The sequence below is a fragment of the Adelges cooleyi genome, unplaced genomic scaffold, assembly GCF_023614345.1.
Source record: "Adelges cooleyi isolate 19-005CV unplaced genomic scaffold, UGA_ACOO_1.1 ACOO_flye_CR_arks_rails_tigmint_CR_PRNA_381, whole genome shotgun sequence".
Classification (NCBI taxonomy): Eukaryota; Metazoa; Arthropoda; class Insecta; order Hemiptera; family Adelgidae; genus Adelges; species Adelges cooleyi.
The window spans coordinates 1,479,641-1,496,536 of NW_026096058.1; the positions used below are offsets into that span (position 1 = coordinate 1,479,641).

A 16,896-nucleotide genomic window follows, 5' to 3' on the forward strand; every position below is an offset into this window, starting at 1 on the left:
CATGTGTGGCTTTTTATTAAGAGTTATTAAGTAGGTATGGCCTATGGGTTACATATCATTATATCTTGTTGAACAAATGTCGTCCCTACCCATAAACATACCTTTCATATGTCATATGGCAAATATACCTATTGCGATAAAAGCAACAAGTGTTGAACCCGTTTTTATACAAACAATTCTATATTAAGACAATTTTTATTGAAAAGGAAAATAAATCGTACATTTCACGTTCTATGAATAATTAATAAAATATAACAGTATAGTCAGTTGGTACTGGAAATTAAGAATTATACAGGTAAGTCTAACCTTGTACCTATAACACAAATACAATTATTATATTCAGCATTATCGGTTTATTTAATTAACGTACAATAGTCAATTATTAGATGTGAAAACAGTAAATTATTTATGTTCACTGTGGAATATGGATTAACAGCTATACCACCTATTTCTTTAAATCATTATTTAGCTATAACTGTAATTTAGAGTGTTAATAATTTACATTTTCTAGAATTTTATTTTTCACACTTTCCTTCTGCCGAATAATCCATAATGCCATGTCATAAAACTGTATTAATTTATCTAATATTCATAATAAAATTAATATAATATTATTTTATATTTATATTAGAGATAAGTGTTCACCTAACTCTTACTATTACATTTAGGTACATAAAACATCATAGATTACAGTAGACAATTCAATTAAATATGTAAACCAGTTAAAACGTACAAATAAAGGCTAATATAAAATGGCTAATAATTAATGAATGGGTACTAAATAATATACTAATCATATTTTTGGCATGATTACAAATGCCGTTATACGTCATTGTGTTTGATGTATTATGATCACATATACATCGTTTAGAATCTTGCACGTTTTTATTGTAAGTAAAATACCTAATCAAAAACATTGTTCTAACTTTGATTAATTTAAAAAAAAATATCCATATTCCATAAAGACGGTCGACCAATGCTAGCTCTTGGTATTGATTATGAGATTAATTATATTTCCCTTTCTAATAATTATTATCAAACTATTAAATTCAGCTTTTCTTCTAAGACTACTTACAAGTAACTTATAATATTATCATCTCTTCAAATTAATACTGCACATATTTTCTTCGGTAATGTAATTGGTGCGTTTATTTTGTGTTGTTACTTAATTATTGTTTGGTTTATTGGTTATAATAGCGATGATGTTGTGTTGTATTTGTATACTTTCTATAGAAACTAAAACATTATTATTGATTGTAATCTTTGTTACAACTTACATAACTAAGGTAAGGTATTAAAATACACGGCAGAAATTGCCTATGCCGTCGTGTATTACATAAAAGAAAATCAAAACAATCTGCAAAATCAAACCCCGGGAGTCCATGCCCTTGAATGGCTTGACAAGGTTTAATTTTGGTCATTTTTTTTCATTTCGCGGAATCTAATATGATATTATTATCGGGCAAGACGTTAGAATAAGTGGACGAACTCATAAATAATATAGAAATATTATATAATATACAAGAGTCTAGTACACGCTACGCAATTTTTATCTGGAATAGCTGAACTATAAACAGAAATACAGGTAACCTGCGTTACATACATCAGTAAATAACGGGGACTACTGACTAGTGACTACTGCGGTCTTAAAACCAATAACAAACCAATTAATTGTATCCTATTTAGTACTGATAAGAGTTTTGTGGAACACGGAAGCATCAGCTTTTATTGGTTTTAGTGTATGTCAAAATGTTCATACTTATTTTTATTGTTTACCTCGCCGTAATATAATCGTTGAGATAAATATGGTACTTGCAAAAACCCAATCAGAAAAAAAAAATTAATATTAGTGACATAATGTAATTATTATAATTTGTCTAAATAGCAAATTTCTTATTGTTATGTCGTTTTTAGAATAACCATTTGATGTACGTATTATTTTTAAACCTTTACTTAATAGTTTATTATACAATGCTAAATACACAAGCATTGTAAAGGTATGAGGTAAATTTTTTAATTTACACAAAATGTAGAAAATTAGGACACATGTTTTAATTAATTAAACGGCTATAGACTCATAGACATATTATGTAATATGATATGTATATTCACTTTTAAGTAAATAATGATATACTTACTGAAATATTAAATAAAATATAATATGTTTATCTTCTTAGAAGAGACGTCAATAACGAAGGGCATAAATAATACCCATGCACACGCATATATATATATATATATATATATATATATATACATACATTATTGTACATTGTTATTGTACCTTACATCATTGTAAGGTTTTGGTTTTTTTTAATAAAAAAATTATCTTATTTACAATTAATTTGAGATAAAATATTAACATTTATTCATCAAATTATTTACGTATGTAAATATTTAGGTTATTATATAAGTGTAAATTATTTAAAGGATTTTCCTGTTTATATTTTATTACGTTTCATTTTAGAACGCACCTTTTTGATAAATTAGTAGCCATCAATAATTTGATCATTATACGCAATGAATGTATAGGTATAACAAGAGTTAATTACAATAGACTAGTCACTAGTTTTAAAAAAAAATGTTTACAAAAAAAAAAAAATAAAAACAAGTGATAAGAAAAAGTAGTCGATACTACAACCACAGAATAGATTATGAGGGAACACAGGATGATGGAAATGACAAGGGTCTATTTTGTTCAAAACTAGTCTTTATGGATTACATAAGTTAAAAAATAATAGAAAAAAAAGAAGGAAAATATAAAAATAGACCCATCTTTCCTGTGTAATATATTTGTTTACAAATTTTAGGATAAATATTAAGTTTTAGTGAAAAGTTGCCTATATAGTTGGGTTTCAAATAGAGTGTTTGTTATAATAATTTCGTTTTGCTTGCAGAGTCGAATAATTTCTTTCATCTCTCGTTCATGCAACCTAGTCCAAGTTTTCCTATCTCTTTAATTAGTCTTATTGCTAAACTGGCATATTAAAGTCTGCCATTAATCATAATAATAACCATTAGTGATGGTTTTCAGAGGTGCTTAATCGAATTGCACATACATGGATTTTATTTCTTCTTCCGTACTACTGTGTATAGAAAAATAGTCTGGTAGTATAATAATATCCAAAAGTTTACTGTTGACATCAGACATAGTGTGTACTTTGTACTGAACGTTTTCACTCACCTCTATTACATTATAGCTACTCCATATTTTTAACCAAATTTATTTTTCCACTATTAATATATTATTTTTAATTCTCAGATGTAAAGTCTTCTTTTGTCTTTTTGATTAGTTCCATTTGCTACTAAGATGTCAAACTCGGATTTTCTCAATTTCTTCTTTACTTCTACTAGTTCGCCACCTAATAGTAAGTAGTAATGTGCGAACATTGCTAGTGCTGATCTTGAAATTTATTTTTTCCCTGATTGACGCTGGTTGACGACCTGAAAAGCCTTGCCTTTAAAATCTGTTATTTTCTTTTCGGCACTGAGCTGTAAATTACAATATAAATAACAGATAACACAACAATTAAACAGCAACCGGCAATCATCATAAATGAAACGACAATACTACTTATTATCATGAAAGTTAAATCTGTATTAGCTACTAATTGTTTAAGAAATATATACTAGAAAAAAAATCAATAAGCAGAAATTAAAATCAATAAGCTGCGTAAAGATATGTATTCTGTGGTTAAAACAAATACCACACTAGCTATAATTGACTATTAGAGAATTATCAACAGTTTTTATTAGTCTGTTCATTTTGCGAGATAAAAAAAATATGTTAAAGTCTAACATAATTTAAGTATACTGTTTCTTATAATTAATGAATGGAGGGTTATCATTTTATTGGGTCATAACAGAATTATGGATAAAATAGAAATGGCCAATGAACACTGTAATTTATTGATTTCATTCATTATTAGACGTTAAACCAATATATTTTAAAATTATATTTTTAGAAAAACTTTTACTAAGGCAAATAGAAATCTTGGTAGATACCCAACTATAAAAATTAAAGTAAAAAATAATTATTTGTCTAACTAAAATATCATATGCACCAAGCAAATAATTTTGAAAACTGATGTTTACTCTTAGAACATTTTGCCAATTTTTTTATAAATACCTAATCAATATAGTAAAATTGCACATTATATGTATTTTAAAAAAAAACCTACGCAAATATTTAGATTATATAAAACAGTAGAGGCCCATTAAATATCACAAAATGTTCGGTTGAACCTATAAAATATGTCCCAGAAATGATCAAGGTATATAATATACATATAGATAAACATTTAGAAACCATATGACCTATGATACACTATATTAGTCGTTGTTACTTATTATTATTGATCTAACCTCGGATAGTAATTGAAAATTAATGGTAGGTAATCTAAATAACTGTCTTATCCTATTTATGAAATGTGTATGTATTTAGGCAAGTACTATACCTATATAATATATTATAAATTCGTAACGTATATATACTTTCAAATTTCCAGAATTTTTACACGGTTATATAATATTCTCTAATTATATTTTTTAGTTATCTCATTAAAATAATTATCATTTAGCGTTTCAAGTTACCAGCTATTTCAAAGCATATTTTATTTGTTTCAGTAGGCGCATACACGCACATTCTATGGTGGTGTTTGAGGATTTTGTATTAAGTCTTATCCGGGCTACTGAATCCCGCGACATTGAAATTCTTTAATCTTATCAATATTTGGTAAACGATTGATCACATTACTGTCTAAGCTTTTGTATAATGTATTGTCTTAGCGTATAGCTAATTCACATTACATTCCAAACTCATGTCTATCGACTAGGTACCTAGGCATTCTTCATTCGCCAAAAGGTGTTCTTATCCTATCTTGAGGTGATTTGTATTAACCACGTTACGGATCAAGTCATTATCATAATATACATTGTTTTAGTGTCGTTAATTATAAGACCCATATTACGACGAAATACACTTAGGTAGGTAGGTTGTTAGTTTTTCAATGGTATGTAGGTACTAGTTTATAATGCCTATCGTTCGGCAGCTGTATGCTCAATGCTGGCCAATGATGACAAGCATTGTTGCACTCTTCTATTAAGCTATATTGTTTTAATTTCTCTAATGGCTATTTTAAGAGCTAGATTGAATAATATCATGTCTTATAGGTGACAGAGTTAAGAATATTTGTCTGCTTTTATTGAAAACTCTGAAAAAGGATTTCACAAAGATTTTTAGGTATGTATTTTTTAGTAATTTGTCGAATGTTGAATTTTAATTATTACGTGATTTCATTTTTACTGCCATGAATTATTATTATCTCAATTTGTGATACTGCCACAGAATATTCTGTGATACTGCTGCTGCCACCCTGATAAGGATGCGGTTTAAATAAAAGCGTGTTTACCAAATAACCACCGATTAATATTGTATTGTATTTATTCGTTGTTGTCACTTGTCTGTCCTCAAATTTAAAAACAAAGTACATGTTAAATTAAACCTTATTTTTTTTTTTTTTAACTACTGCTACATAGAAAAAACTTACATTTTCATACGTTATTTATACTTAAGTGTTACTATAATGAGTCAGTGTACTAGTGTTTGTAAGTTGTAAGTATAAGTACATAATACTATAATATCAACCGTTACATTCTATTGTTTATATCAATAAAAGTATACTCATAGTAGGTACAATGAATAGAGAAGTATGCTTAACACGGTAAAGATTTACTGGAATTTTAGAGCGTGTATTGTCTTAAATTTTTCCTTCTTCTGTTGAGATGGGTTGCTTAGTACTTGAATTTTTAATTGTTACTTAGCCCAGTGCTTTTAAAGTTCACATGTACCCTCTTATCTAACAAGCATACGTCTTATTTATTACACTCATAAGCGCAACTAGTGGAAACTAATGTTACTCAAATTAAACCTTTCTCTTGCAGCGGCACACCAGGCTTTTATCCACCTACCCATCCTTGCCATCACCTTCCCCTCCCAACTTTCAAGATTTTAAGGCTAGTTGCGCCACTAACTATAAGTATACTTAAATTATGTCTAATGATCATTGTGTACTTACAGTTGCACGGAGAGTCCGAGTAGATATGTATGCCCAAAGTGCGGAGCACCATATTGTTCCCTATCGTGTTACAAATCCAATAGTCATTTGGAATGTACAGAACAGTTTTATAAAGAATGCATTGGTGATGAACTAAGTATCCAAGATCCTGATCAAGTGGGTCAAAAAGAAATGTTAGATATCCTAAAACGAGTATATGGCGAAAATGAAGATTCAGGTAGTTATTTTTAGAGTACTATTGAAATTAAGTGTAACAACCTTTGTTTAAAAAATTATTGAGGATATAATTATTAATAGCTATCAAAAAAGTCCTCAGTCATGATGTCTTTATTAAGTAACACAACAGCATTTGATTTTTGATCAAAACAAATAAGTGATGCTAGTACAATAGCTACTTACAAATTTACGGAAGGGTTGTGCACACATTAATCTTAAATATGAGTTATTTTGACCTACCCTTGTGAACTGCAAGAAAACTATTAAATCGATTGTTTTTAATATTCTATGTATTGTAAAATCAATTCCTCTACAACATTTGACCCATCTCAAAAAGCGAATGTGATTAGGAACTGCCATCATAGTAGAGGCGTAAATGGTCGCTTAAACTAGAATAGACCTTCTGTGATTATGAGGCATTTTAAAATCCCATTCCTAAGAAATATATTGTTAGCTAGGTACATTGTAGGACGTTGTTCATTTATTTGGTTTTTAACATTTTCAACAGCAACTGATTCTGATGATGAAGATTATACAGATCTAAACCAACGGTTAAATGGAATTGACCTAGACGATGCAGAACTAGTTTGGAATCATCTAACAGATTCTGAAAAGGCAGAGTTTGAACATCTGGTGAAATCTGGTGACATAACTAAAGTCTTACCTCAATACATACCTTGGTGGTGTTTACCGTAAGTTAATAAATAATAATACACATGTTTAGTCTTACAACACCTAGACATTATCCAGTTACTTATGTTTAAAAAACGTTTGTATAGGATTGAAAAAAAATTAGTATCGGAACTTGGTGAAGATGATGATAGTACAAAATTCCCATTGTTATTTGCTAACATTCCAAGTTTTACTTCCATATCGGTAAGCATGTATAATTTATAATATAAATAATATTATTATTACATAAATCCTTGACAAGTTATACAAGTTATTTATTAGTATATTATGTAAAGGCGATTCTACTGAAATGTGTTTCTCGTGGTTTGTTTACATTGTTGTAATTTTAAATATTACTATTGAAAATATTTAATTCCATTGTTGTTTATTTAAAGATGTTTATTTTCTCAGATTTTTTTTTAATTATATATATGCTACTTTTTTAATATAATAAGTAACCCAGACTAAACCAATATACTGGCGACTACTATGAAACATACTTTCTTGCCTAACGATTAAAATGTAATATTTTTTAAGGGTCAATATTTTTAAAACAGAATAATTTTATTGAATTATTGTTGAATAATAATCATCATCATTTTTTTTTTTACAGAAAAAGCCACCATCTGATTGTGTTCAATGGAATTTAGTAAACATACTTACTTCTTATGTATTTTTGATACGCTATTATAATGGGAAACATAAATCATACCTGTCAGAATTTATTAATGGAATTTACAATTTATCACTAAATCTTCTCAACAATCAAAATTTTGAATCATACGATACGGCAGTGAAATCTGTTGAGTTATGCATTCTTGAAGTAAATTTTTTTTTTATATATTATCAAAATAATATGTTAAAGTGAATAAAAATGCACTAAAACTAGTTTACAGTCTTTTTTTTTTTTTACAATAATTATGATGATTGATGACTTATGTTTCAGCATGAAATGTTTAAAGATTCCGAGGGAAGTTTCAATTTAATTACTGAAGATTTAGAAGCTATATTTAACAATGGCTTGCAATCAAACTGTAATCATAATGTTAAATTGGCATTAAGTGACTTACATCGTTTATTGTCTGATTTCAAAAACCATAATAAATATAATTCTAAAGGTAAATTTCCATAATTTTTTTTTGTTACAAATAATTTTTGCTATTAAATTGTTGCCTACTGTGATACATCACATTAATATTATAACTTTAATGAAAAATTATTATTTGTTATTGACTTAGTTTTATTTTGTTCTTAGATAAAGTAAAACTGGGAGATTTTAATAAGAAATTTCCTGATTCTAAAGCAAGTTATTCAATTACTGTTGATACCAAAAAAGCTCGATTACTTTTGAAAAAAATTGAATATTTTTTGTCGTGGGCAAACGAAGTTCGAATACAAGAAGCGACGAAGAACTAGTATTTAAATTATAAACTAATTCTTGTTGTTTTGAAATGTGTGTTGTATATAAGTATATTATATTTTAATGAAAATACAATTTGTTTACCTTGTAGAATTTTTTTACTATATGTTCTGTGATTTAAAATTGTTAATACTATGTATAATAATATCATTATATAATAATAATAATACCATGGCTATAAGTTAAATGATTATTAACAGATCATCAAAATTAAACTTGCTGTGATAAAGCACACTTCAAATGTGCACAAAATTATTGAAGACTTACCCAATGGTCCTCCTCAGTAGTAACATAGCTTTAAATTATAAAAGAGAAAATAAATGTACAAAGTGATAATGCATTTTTTTTTAGACCTATATAAGTTAATTTAATGGAACCATAGAATGATAAACTATTTTAATACAATTTTTTATTTATCGTTGCTTAGTATGGGTACGTAAGTTAGATAGTATAGGTAATAGTCAGTCTAATATAACAACTTCTATATTATAAATATATTAATGACCCTTCTTTAATATTATTTCTGAGAACCTTGGAAATTTGGTGAAGGTTATAATATTTAAAAAATATTAATGCTCATTTTCAATTTATTTATAAATAGCAGTAAAATTGTGGGCTGTTGAAATTAGAGCTGTAGGGACTAGGTCAGTTACATGAATTTATATATTTTTGTGTACATTATTCACATTCAATACACGATACACGTAAAGATCGAATTACATGAACCATTGAAACTTTCATAAATTTTCGTGCACACGTGCTATAAAAAGCTCTATAGTCGTCTAAGAGCATTGTGTTATATACATTTTATAATTAAATTTGAATCTCTCGGCTAAGCTGAAAAAAAAAATGTAATGCGTTAATGTCTAGAATGGAACAATTTATAATATTCTTGTAAGTAGTTCTAGTGTTACATTTCCTATATTATTGTATATCCTAACACTTTCATTCGTTCAAACTAAAAACTATTTTACAAAAAATGTCACTCAACACCTTTATCCACTCACTCCTTCAATTATAATAAATTATAGTTTTATATTAAAAATTCGAATAATTATTAGTCATTACTTGAATGAAAAACAAAACAATAATAATTTAAATTCTAAATTTCCCGCATAGATTAAAATTCAAGCTGTGTACTCTTGTTAATTTGTTTATGTTACCTACACTGCGAGGGCGTCCGCGTCATACAACATCCTCCATTTTGTTGTTCTCGTTCGGCGTTCCTGTTGTACCCAAATTCCACTTATTCCGTATTCGCCCAGCCGTCACCGGATTCCGGGTTGTTTATACTTCGTCTTTAATTAGTCAATTTTCATCTTATAGATTTATACTTAAGAATTTCGTATACATTTATTATATTATTTAAAATTAACACGTCTACAGTATACTGTTATAGTTAATTACTCTTACTTAATTATACTTGATTTATATTAACTTAATCGTACATCATGGGATCCGACGTAAGTAACGCTCAAGTCAATTTTTCCAACGAAAATAGTTTTAAATAATTGAAACGCCCTAAGTGTGCGGCTATGGAAAATGCATTGAATCAATTTAATATTATGTTTGTAGGAACCAGAACAATATAGAAAACTGTTTATCGGTGGCCTAAACTACACTACAACGAATGATTCGCTTAAAGAGTTTTTTGAACAATGGGGTGAAATTGTTGATGTAGTGGTAATGAAGGATCCTCAAACTAAAAGGTAATTAATACTATTAAACATCTTTAAAGAGTTGTATTGAAGCAATTTATTCAGTTAGTGGTTAGTGTTAATTTAGGTAAAACAAATTTTACTTATTATTTTTAAATATGATATGTATATTTTATTTGTAATATAGATCTCGAGGCTTTGGTTTTATCACTTACTCTCAATCTTCAATGGTTGATCAGGCCATGTCAAACAGGCCCCATAAAATTGATGGCCGTGAAGTAGAAACCAAACGTGCAGTACCTCGTGACGTAAGAAATTACATATAAATATATTGAAAATATAATATAATTATATTAGATTGAATTGCTGATTTTTAATACTTTTTAGCATTGTAAATAAAATAATGAAATATATAATTGCATTTTATATCTGAACGTATTGAAGATTTGTATGTATTATTTTTAGGATATAGACAAACCTGACATTGCTGCTACTGTGAAAAAAATGTTTGTATCTGGAATTAAGGAACAGTCCGAAAACGATTTGCATGAATATTTCGGTAAATTTGGCAATATCACCAACGTCACAATTGTCACTGACAAAGATTCTGGCCAGAGGAAAGGCTTTGGATTTATTGAATATGATGACACTGATTCTGTGGACAAAGCAGTTTGTAAGTATCAAGTTGATTCATTAGTGTTTGGAAGTATTATAATCTTATCATCTTTTTTCAGTGATCAAAAGCCATCAAGTTGCTGGAGGTAAATTGGATGTCAAAAAAGCCATCAGTCGCAGCGATAATGCTGGTGGTGGACGTGGTGGTCGAGGTGGACGTGGAGGTAGAGGTGACGGTGGTAACAGAAACAACTGGGGAGGTGGCAATCCACGTAATGATCAGTGGGGCGGACATCATAATAGTAAATACATCTTTATTTCACTTTCAATATTATTGTAAATTGTTAAATGAGTTAGCTTAATCAAATTAGAACTACAAAATTATCTCATACCTACTTTATAGTGTAATATTTATCCTGATTTTATCTTATTCTACTTATGATCTTGACAGTTATTTTAACGTGGTTATAATAATATTTAGCCAAATTTCATTTAAAAATTTTTTTGAAATACATATACATTTATTTTTAGTCTCATGCTAAAGGTGTCTAAGTGTTAAAAAGTGACCAAGAACCAAGACATTTTAAAATGCCTTATTTTGATAAAATGTTTACTGACTCCTTCAAGTTATCCGATTTGTAAATTTCGCCCTTTCATACATTTTTTTATTTAATTTTAAGACTTTTTTTTTTTTCTTTTAAAAAGCCAAGCTTTATGATACAGTAAACAATCTTCAATGTACTACTAGTTAATAATGATGTTCAACATACTGTCACTGGCTTATTTTTTTTATCGTTCAATTTCTGGTAGAGCTTACCTTTAATTATTTTGCTATAATTTATAATAATACTTGACATTAATGAAATTCTTATTTCTTATTTTTTGTTTTCCCGGTTAATTTGTAATATATAATATGATACAAATTCATGATAAAAAAAAAATTGTAGATTAACAAGAATGAATCACTTTATAAGTATGAAGTTAATAATGTAAACATTTTGTTTACAGGCCAAGGTCCTGTCATGGGTAGAATGAGACAGTTCAACTCTGTGAAGCCAAATGGTGGTCCATCATTTAATAGTTCATCACGTAAATTTCTTTTGTTATTTTTTTTTAAATTAACATAAATTGCCCTACAGTTAGTAGATATCCATCAAGTCTTTATATTTTAATACTTACAATTTTACTGATTTTTTGTACAATATAATTATTACTTGGATATTTGATATTAGGATCAAATGGCAGTGGATATGGAAATTCTGGAATGGGAGGAGGTTATAACTCAGGAGGAGGAGGAGGAGGAGGATATGGCGGAAACACTGGAGGATACAACTCAAATGCTGGTGGTGCCTGGCAAGGAGGTGGTGGTGGTAGTGGTGGTGGTGCTCCTCAAGGTTGGGGCGGCAATAATAACCCAGCGTGGGGAGGAAATCAAGGAGGTGGAGGAGACAACTGGGGAAGTTCTCAACCAAGTAATTAAAAATAATTATAATTTAAAAATTCTAGTTCAATAATTGGGGAAAATATTTTTTTTCTCCCCTAAACTACAAAAGATTAATTCTGCATTATAATTTTGATGCGATTTTTACATGAAAAATATTTGCAGGCAACAATTGGGGAGGTCCTAATCAAAGTTATGGCAACGGCGGCGGTGGCCCAATGAGATCTAATTATACATCAAATAATCGTTCCACACCTTACGGAAACCCAGGTAGTTGTTATTGTTTTTTTTTTATTTGAATGAATTTAAAGATAGTATATTTTGAAATGAATATTTCTTATAACTGTTTGTTAACACGATTTTTACAGGAGCTGGAAATGTAAATGCTGGGAATGGTGGTGGTTATGGCCAGAATGCCGGAGGAAGACGGTATTAAAAAAAAAAAATAAGGTAATAAAGTTATGGCTGTAAAATGAATTACAAATTTATGGAATCTGCATCCCTTATTTTCTTGTTTTCATGAAATAATATTTTTAGGATTCTAATTCAAATGGTTTTTTTATTTTGATAATTGTTAGGTAGGATCCAAGGAGCCAGTCTGTTAGGAAGTATAAACAAAAATAGGATACCAGTTTTTTCTATGTATTAATTAAAAATATATATACCCAATCAGAAATTGGTATAGTTGACACAAGAGCCAGTCATTTGAATACCTTCTCATCCTCGCCTACTGCAAACTCAGTTTAATCAATTATTTATTAAGTACAATGACGTGTTTTGTATTGGTAATATACTTTTTATATTTCTCAACTATATATATTTCTTTTGTATTTTTATTTGAAACTTTATCTAAGTATTGACGACTTTTCAAAAATTTTGTATATCAGGAAGTTGTATTCTGCGTATATATATATTTATATTTTTTTTTTTATATGTGACATTACATTAGGTCTTTAGGATAGTAATAATATGATATATTAATTCAACTAAAATTAGTCTTTTAATGTGAAAATTCCGAATGGTTTAATTTACTACAAACTATTTGGTTTATATTAAAGAGAAATAATCATAATACTTAATTAATTTTCAATTTATACGCTTAGATTATCGTGATTAACATTGTTTTATTTGCTACTATCTTTTAAGTGTACTTTTTCTATTTAGGTAATGCTATGATCATAATAATAATAAATGATAGTGAATATTATGTATGTGAAAAATAATTAAATTAAATAAAGGCATAGTTGGAAACTACCCATAGGAATAATTCATTTATAGTGTGTTAATAAATATTAAAGCAAATAAACAAAATTCTGTAGTTGTGTTTTATTTGTGTGATCATAATATGGATTGTAAAACTAATAGGAAAACATCTATTAATATTTTTATGGAAACTATTCTTTTAACATACCTAACTACAAAATATATACTACAATAAATAATTATTTAAAAAAACTTGGTGTATATTGTTCAGAAAATTCAGTTTTTAGTGTTATGTTGAAAATATATTAAGCTTTAGAATTATGTATTTTAATATTATACAATATAATTTGAATATATCATGAAATTGCTTTTAAAAGGGAAAATGTTAGAAATAAACCTTATTCCCTGAGTGATTGAAATTGGAGAAATGGTAATTGAATTAAATAGTTTTAGTAACATAGTGACACCATTGTTAATGTGATGTATTAGTTATGAAAAATAGTTAATCTGACTAACTTATAGGTAGTACATAACGGTAAACGTTTGCCTAAGTATAATTTTTTTTTTTATATATACTATTAATAAAATACACAAGTGAAGGTGATTAATACACATGTATACTTATACTTGATTAAAATTGTAAGTTCTTTTATTTCTACTTTTAAAAAGTGCATGGATTTTAATATTGAACTATTATAAGACTATGTTAGTAATTAGGAACTTTTTTCTATCTAATTAATTTGGTAAGCGATTGTTAACTAAACTTTTTTGTTTTTATTTGATGCCATCACTAATTGTTGATCTTGTTTACATATAGAATAGATGAATTGTAATATTATGTTAAGTGTAGGTTTATTAGATACCATAGAAATGTTAGCCTGTTAGGGCTTATGCTGTCAGCAAGTGGGTTTAAGGCTCTCGTCACACCGCGTAGGTGATCCAATTTAGGGCAGCAAAACCTCGATTTTCAATCGTAGGTAGGTCATCCAAATGCTAAAGGTAAAATATTTCATATTCCTGTAGGGTTTGTTATATAATTTTCTGCATTTTTCCCAAAATAATTTTATACATTGAACAACAAATTTTAGCAAATTTTGATATAATTTTATTAATTTTTAATCAAAATCTTTTAACTTACATTTCTTTGTCAGTATATGTTTCATATAAATATTATAGCAAAGTTATTTACCAGAATTTGTTGTTTTTATTTATTAAATAAAAAAGTATAATTTTAATTGTGTTTTAATCGCCTTTTTTTTTTTTTTACCATATAATTTAATAGAATACGATTGGCACTTGACAACAAGTAAAATGTCTTCCAACATGTTGGAGGGTTGCTAAGACCTGAAATGGTTGATTATGGGAACTCATAAATTATAATATCAACCTGGTGAGAAAATGTAAATTTAAATTAATTATGACAAACTTCAATTGTTCAATTATTTTCAGGCTTACAGACAAAGAACAGCTTATCTAAAAATATATATTGAAGAATATACGACCAATGCATTTTATAAAATCTATTCAGGTAAAGTTGTAAATTCATTTTATTTTGTATATAATATGTTTAGTGAAATTTGTTCTGAACATTGTTGACGCTTTAATATTTTAAGTTGTTCCCAATATATATATTTTGAATATATACAATATATTGTCTTGAGTAGATGCAGTGTTACAAAGTACTTAGGTTGTACTGAACATTATTATTTGATGATGGCTTTTTACATGGGCGTAGCTAGGAAGCTTCTCCCCTCCAGTCTCGACTTTAATCCCCCCCCCCCAATATATGTATACATGATTATTTTTTGACACTGTTGCATGAGCTGTCCCCCTCGACAGACTTGAGTAAAAGCTGTCTAGACTGTAGCCCATCCTAGTTCAGTGACCTAATTCTCTCTCTATGAAACTTTACCCATTTCTGTTTTATATAAATAAAATTTATTTACTTAAATTACTAACTATTTGTTTTTTTTTCACAGATCGATTGATTTCCAGTTGTATATTCCACTTAAGTATGTACGATGTTTTACCTGGACAAACTTAAGTGTTGGTAACATCCTGTATGTTTTTTTTATTGAAATTGTGTGTTATATATAAAATGAAGTACAGATATTTTTGTAATCGTTGTATTTAATAAAATAAGAATACGTGAATGAATTCGAAATAGCTTTTTTTATCATTTATTATAAATACTTACCGTGTTATTTTACTTTTATTAACACGTTGACTGCCAACCTACAAGATAACTCGTAGTTTAAATGGTACTTTAAAACGGTGGCAATCAATGTGTTGAATAACTATTAAAATTTTAATTATTGGACAATTTACTATTATTATAGGTATATTTTTACAGCAGGATTCAGGATATAAGTTTAATTACAAATTGCCACTTGACTGGGCCTATGTGAAATCGTTTTCCAAATTATTTTACTTACTTTATAATAGTTCTTTTATTTGCCTTATCCATATTTTCTTGTTTATTTAACTTGAGCCAATATTCTATAAGTAGAAATGAATGGTTTTACTTAATCTTACATACTCGGATAGTATTATATAATACACTAACATTAGTTCAATTGCTGATTAGCTACTATATTAAGTTTCATATTAACGTTTGATGATTATTTCATATTAGTTGTACGACAAACGTTTATTGACTTCTTCACTTCTATTGTTACTGGCTACAGCATTTGCAATTTCTTATTTTTTACACAAATCTGTATTAATATTTTTAAATAATATTTATTATAATAACCGTGTGACCTTAAAAATTTGTTGCATTATTTGGCGAAACAAAAAAAATTGAGACAAATAGGCTGGTGGCGATTTATTATTCTATTGTAATTTATGAAAACTCGATTGACAAGAAGTCAATAATAGTAATAATTTATATATCAAACTAATGATTATGTTGTATAGTCATGAATGACTTTTATTTCATTGATATTTGTCATTGTATATTTAAATTATGTATCTTTTTAAGTTTATTACAAGGGTTTTGTGTTTATATTTGGTATATTTCAAGTAGGTACAAAGTTTTAACTAAATGGATAATTATAATGTATCGGTAATCGTAACTTATCCGATTACCAAGAACGAGTCGTGACACTGATATTAAGATTTTAAAGTCCTGACTGAAAATTAAATTTTAGGCCAAAAGGCTTCAACTAAACTCTTTTGTACATATGCTTAAAACACTATTATTAATTAACAATAAACAAACAAACTTCAATATTAAATTATGTACAAATCCTTTTTATAGCCAATCTGTACTACGGCCTCCAGGGGGAATTGCCAGTCTCCATTCTAAAAAAAAATACAGTCCTTCCAAAATATTACCTAAAGGAAAATAACGAATTCCTTCTTACACTTCAAAACCGTTCAGGAAGAAGCAAAAAACTATTATAAGAGGTTTTCAACGCAAGCCTTGGCTCTTATTCCAACCCTTTGATTAGAAATTTATCATCCAATATAATTCCAGGTGACCCTCCAAGACGCCACTAACGTAAACGGTGTAAAGAGATATTTGTTTTAATTATTATTTTCTATGAATTCGAATAACGCACGGAATAACTGTTTACGGTTTTTGCCTTT

At 28.0% G+C, this 16,896-nt stretch overlaps 2 protein-coding genes and 1 long non-coding RNA gene across 9 annotated transcripts; all 3 read left to right on the top strand.

Annotated features, from left to right (window-relative positions):
* Window positions 1-3,295: 3,295 nt before the first annotated feature.
* LOC126841423 (zinc finger HIT domain-containing protein 2) lies at window positions 3,296-8,460 on the top strand. Of its 2 annotated transcripts, XM_050577899.1 has the most exons (8): window positions 3,296-3,368; window positions 5,173-5,242; window positions 6,080-6,294; window positions 6,802-6,985; window positions 7,073-7,169; window positions 7,579-7,788; window positions 7,912-8,083; window positions 8,221-8,460. In XM_050577899.1, the coding sequence occupies exons 1-8, from the start codon at window positions 3,311-3,313 to the stop codon at window positions 8,379-8,381; spliced, it is 1,167 nt and encodes a 388-aa protein (XP_050433856.1). In that variant the 5' UTR covers window positions 3,296-3,310; the 3' UTR covers window positions 8,382-8,460. The 2 variants fall into 2 exon arrangements, with proteins under 2 accessions (XP_050433856.1, XP_050433857.1); XM_050577900.1 differs by lacking the exons at window positions 3,296-3,368; window positions 5,173-5,242 and adding an exon at window positions 5,317-5,614.
* A 1,152-nt stretch (window positions 8,461-9,612) lies between these two features.
* Window positions 9,613-12,548, top strand: LOC126841424 (heterogeneous nuclear ribonucleoprotein 87F-like). 6 transcript variants are annotated; one of them, XM_050577901.1, is made up of 9 exons: window positions 9,613-9,848; window positions 9,961-10,094; window positions 10,231-10,351; window positions 10,509-10,716; window positions 10,778-10,960; window positions 11,667-11,747; window positions 11,891-12,130; window positions 12,265-12,372; window positions 12,468-12,548. In XM_050577901.1, exons 1-9 carry the CDS (start codon window positions 9,837-9,839, stop codon window positions 12,533-12,535), a joined length of 1,155 nt encoding a protein of 384 aa, XP_050433858.1. In that variant the 5' UTR covers window positions 9,613-9,836; the 3' UTR covers window positions 12,536-12,548. The 6 variants fall into 6 exon arrangements, with proteins under 6 accessions (XP_050433858.1, XP_050433859.1, XP_050433862.1 ...); XM_050577902.1 differs by having other exon boundaries at window positions 12,265-12,369; XM_050577905.1 differs by lacking the exon at window positions 11,891-12,130.
* Window positions 12,549-12,555: 7 nt separating this feature from the next.
* LOC126841427 (uncharacterized) lies at window positions 12,556-15,459 on the top strand. Its single transcript, XR_007686175.1, has 4 exons — window positions 12,556-14,301; window positions 14,585-14,692; window positions 14,752-14,830; window positions 15,282-15,459. It is a non-coding gene; the product is annotated as an uncharacterized LOC126841427 (long non-coding RNA).
* Window positions 15,460-16,896: the final 1,437 nt, after the last annotated feature.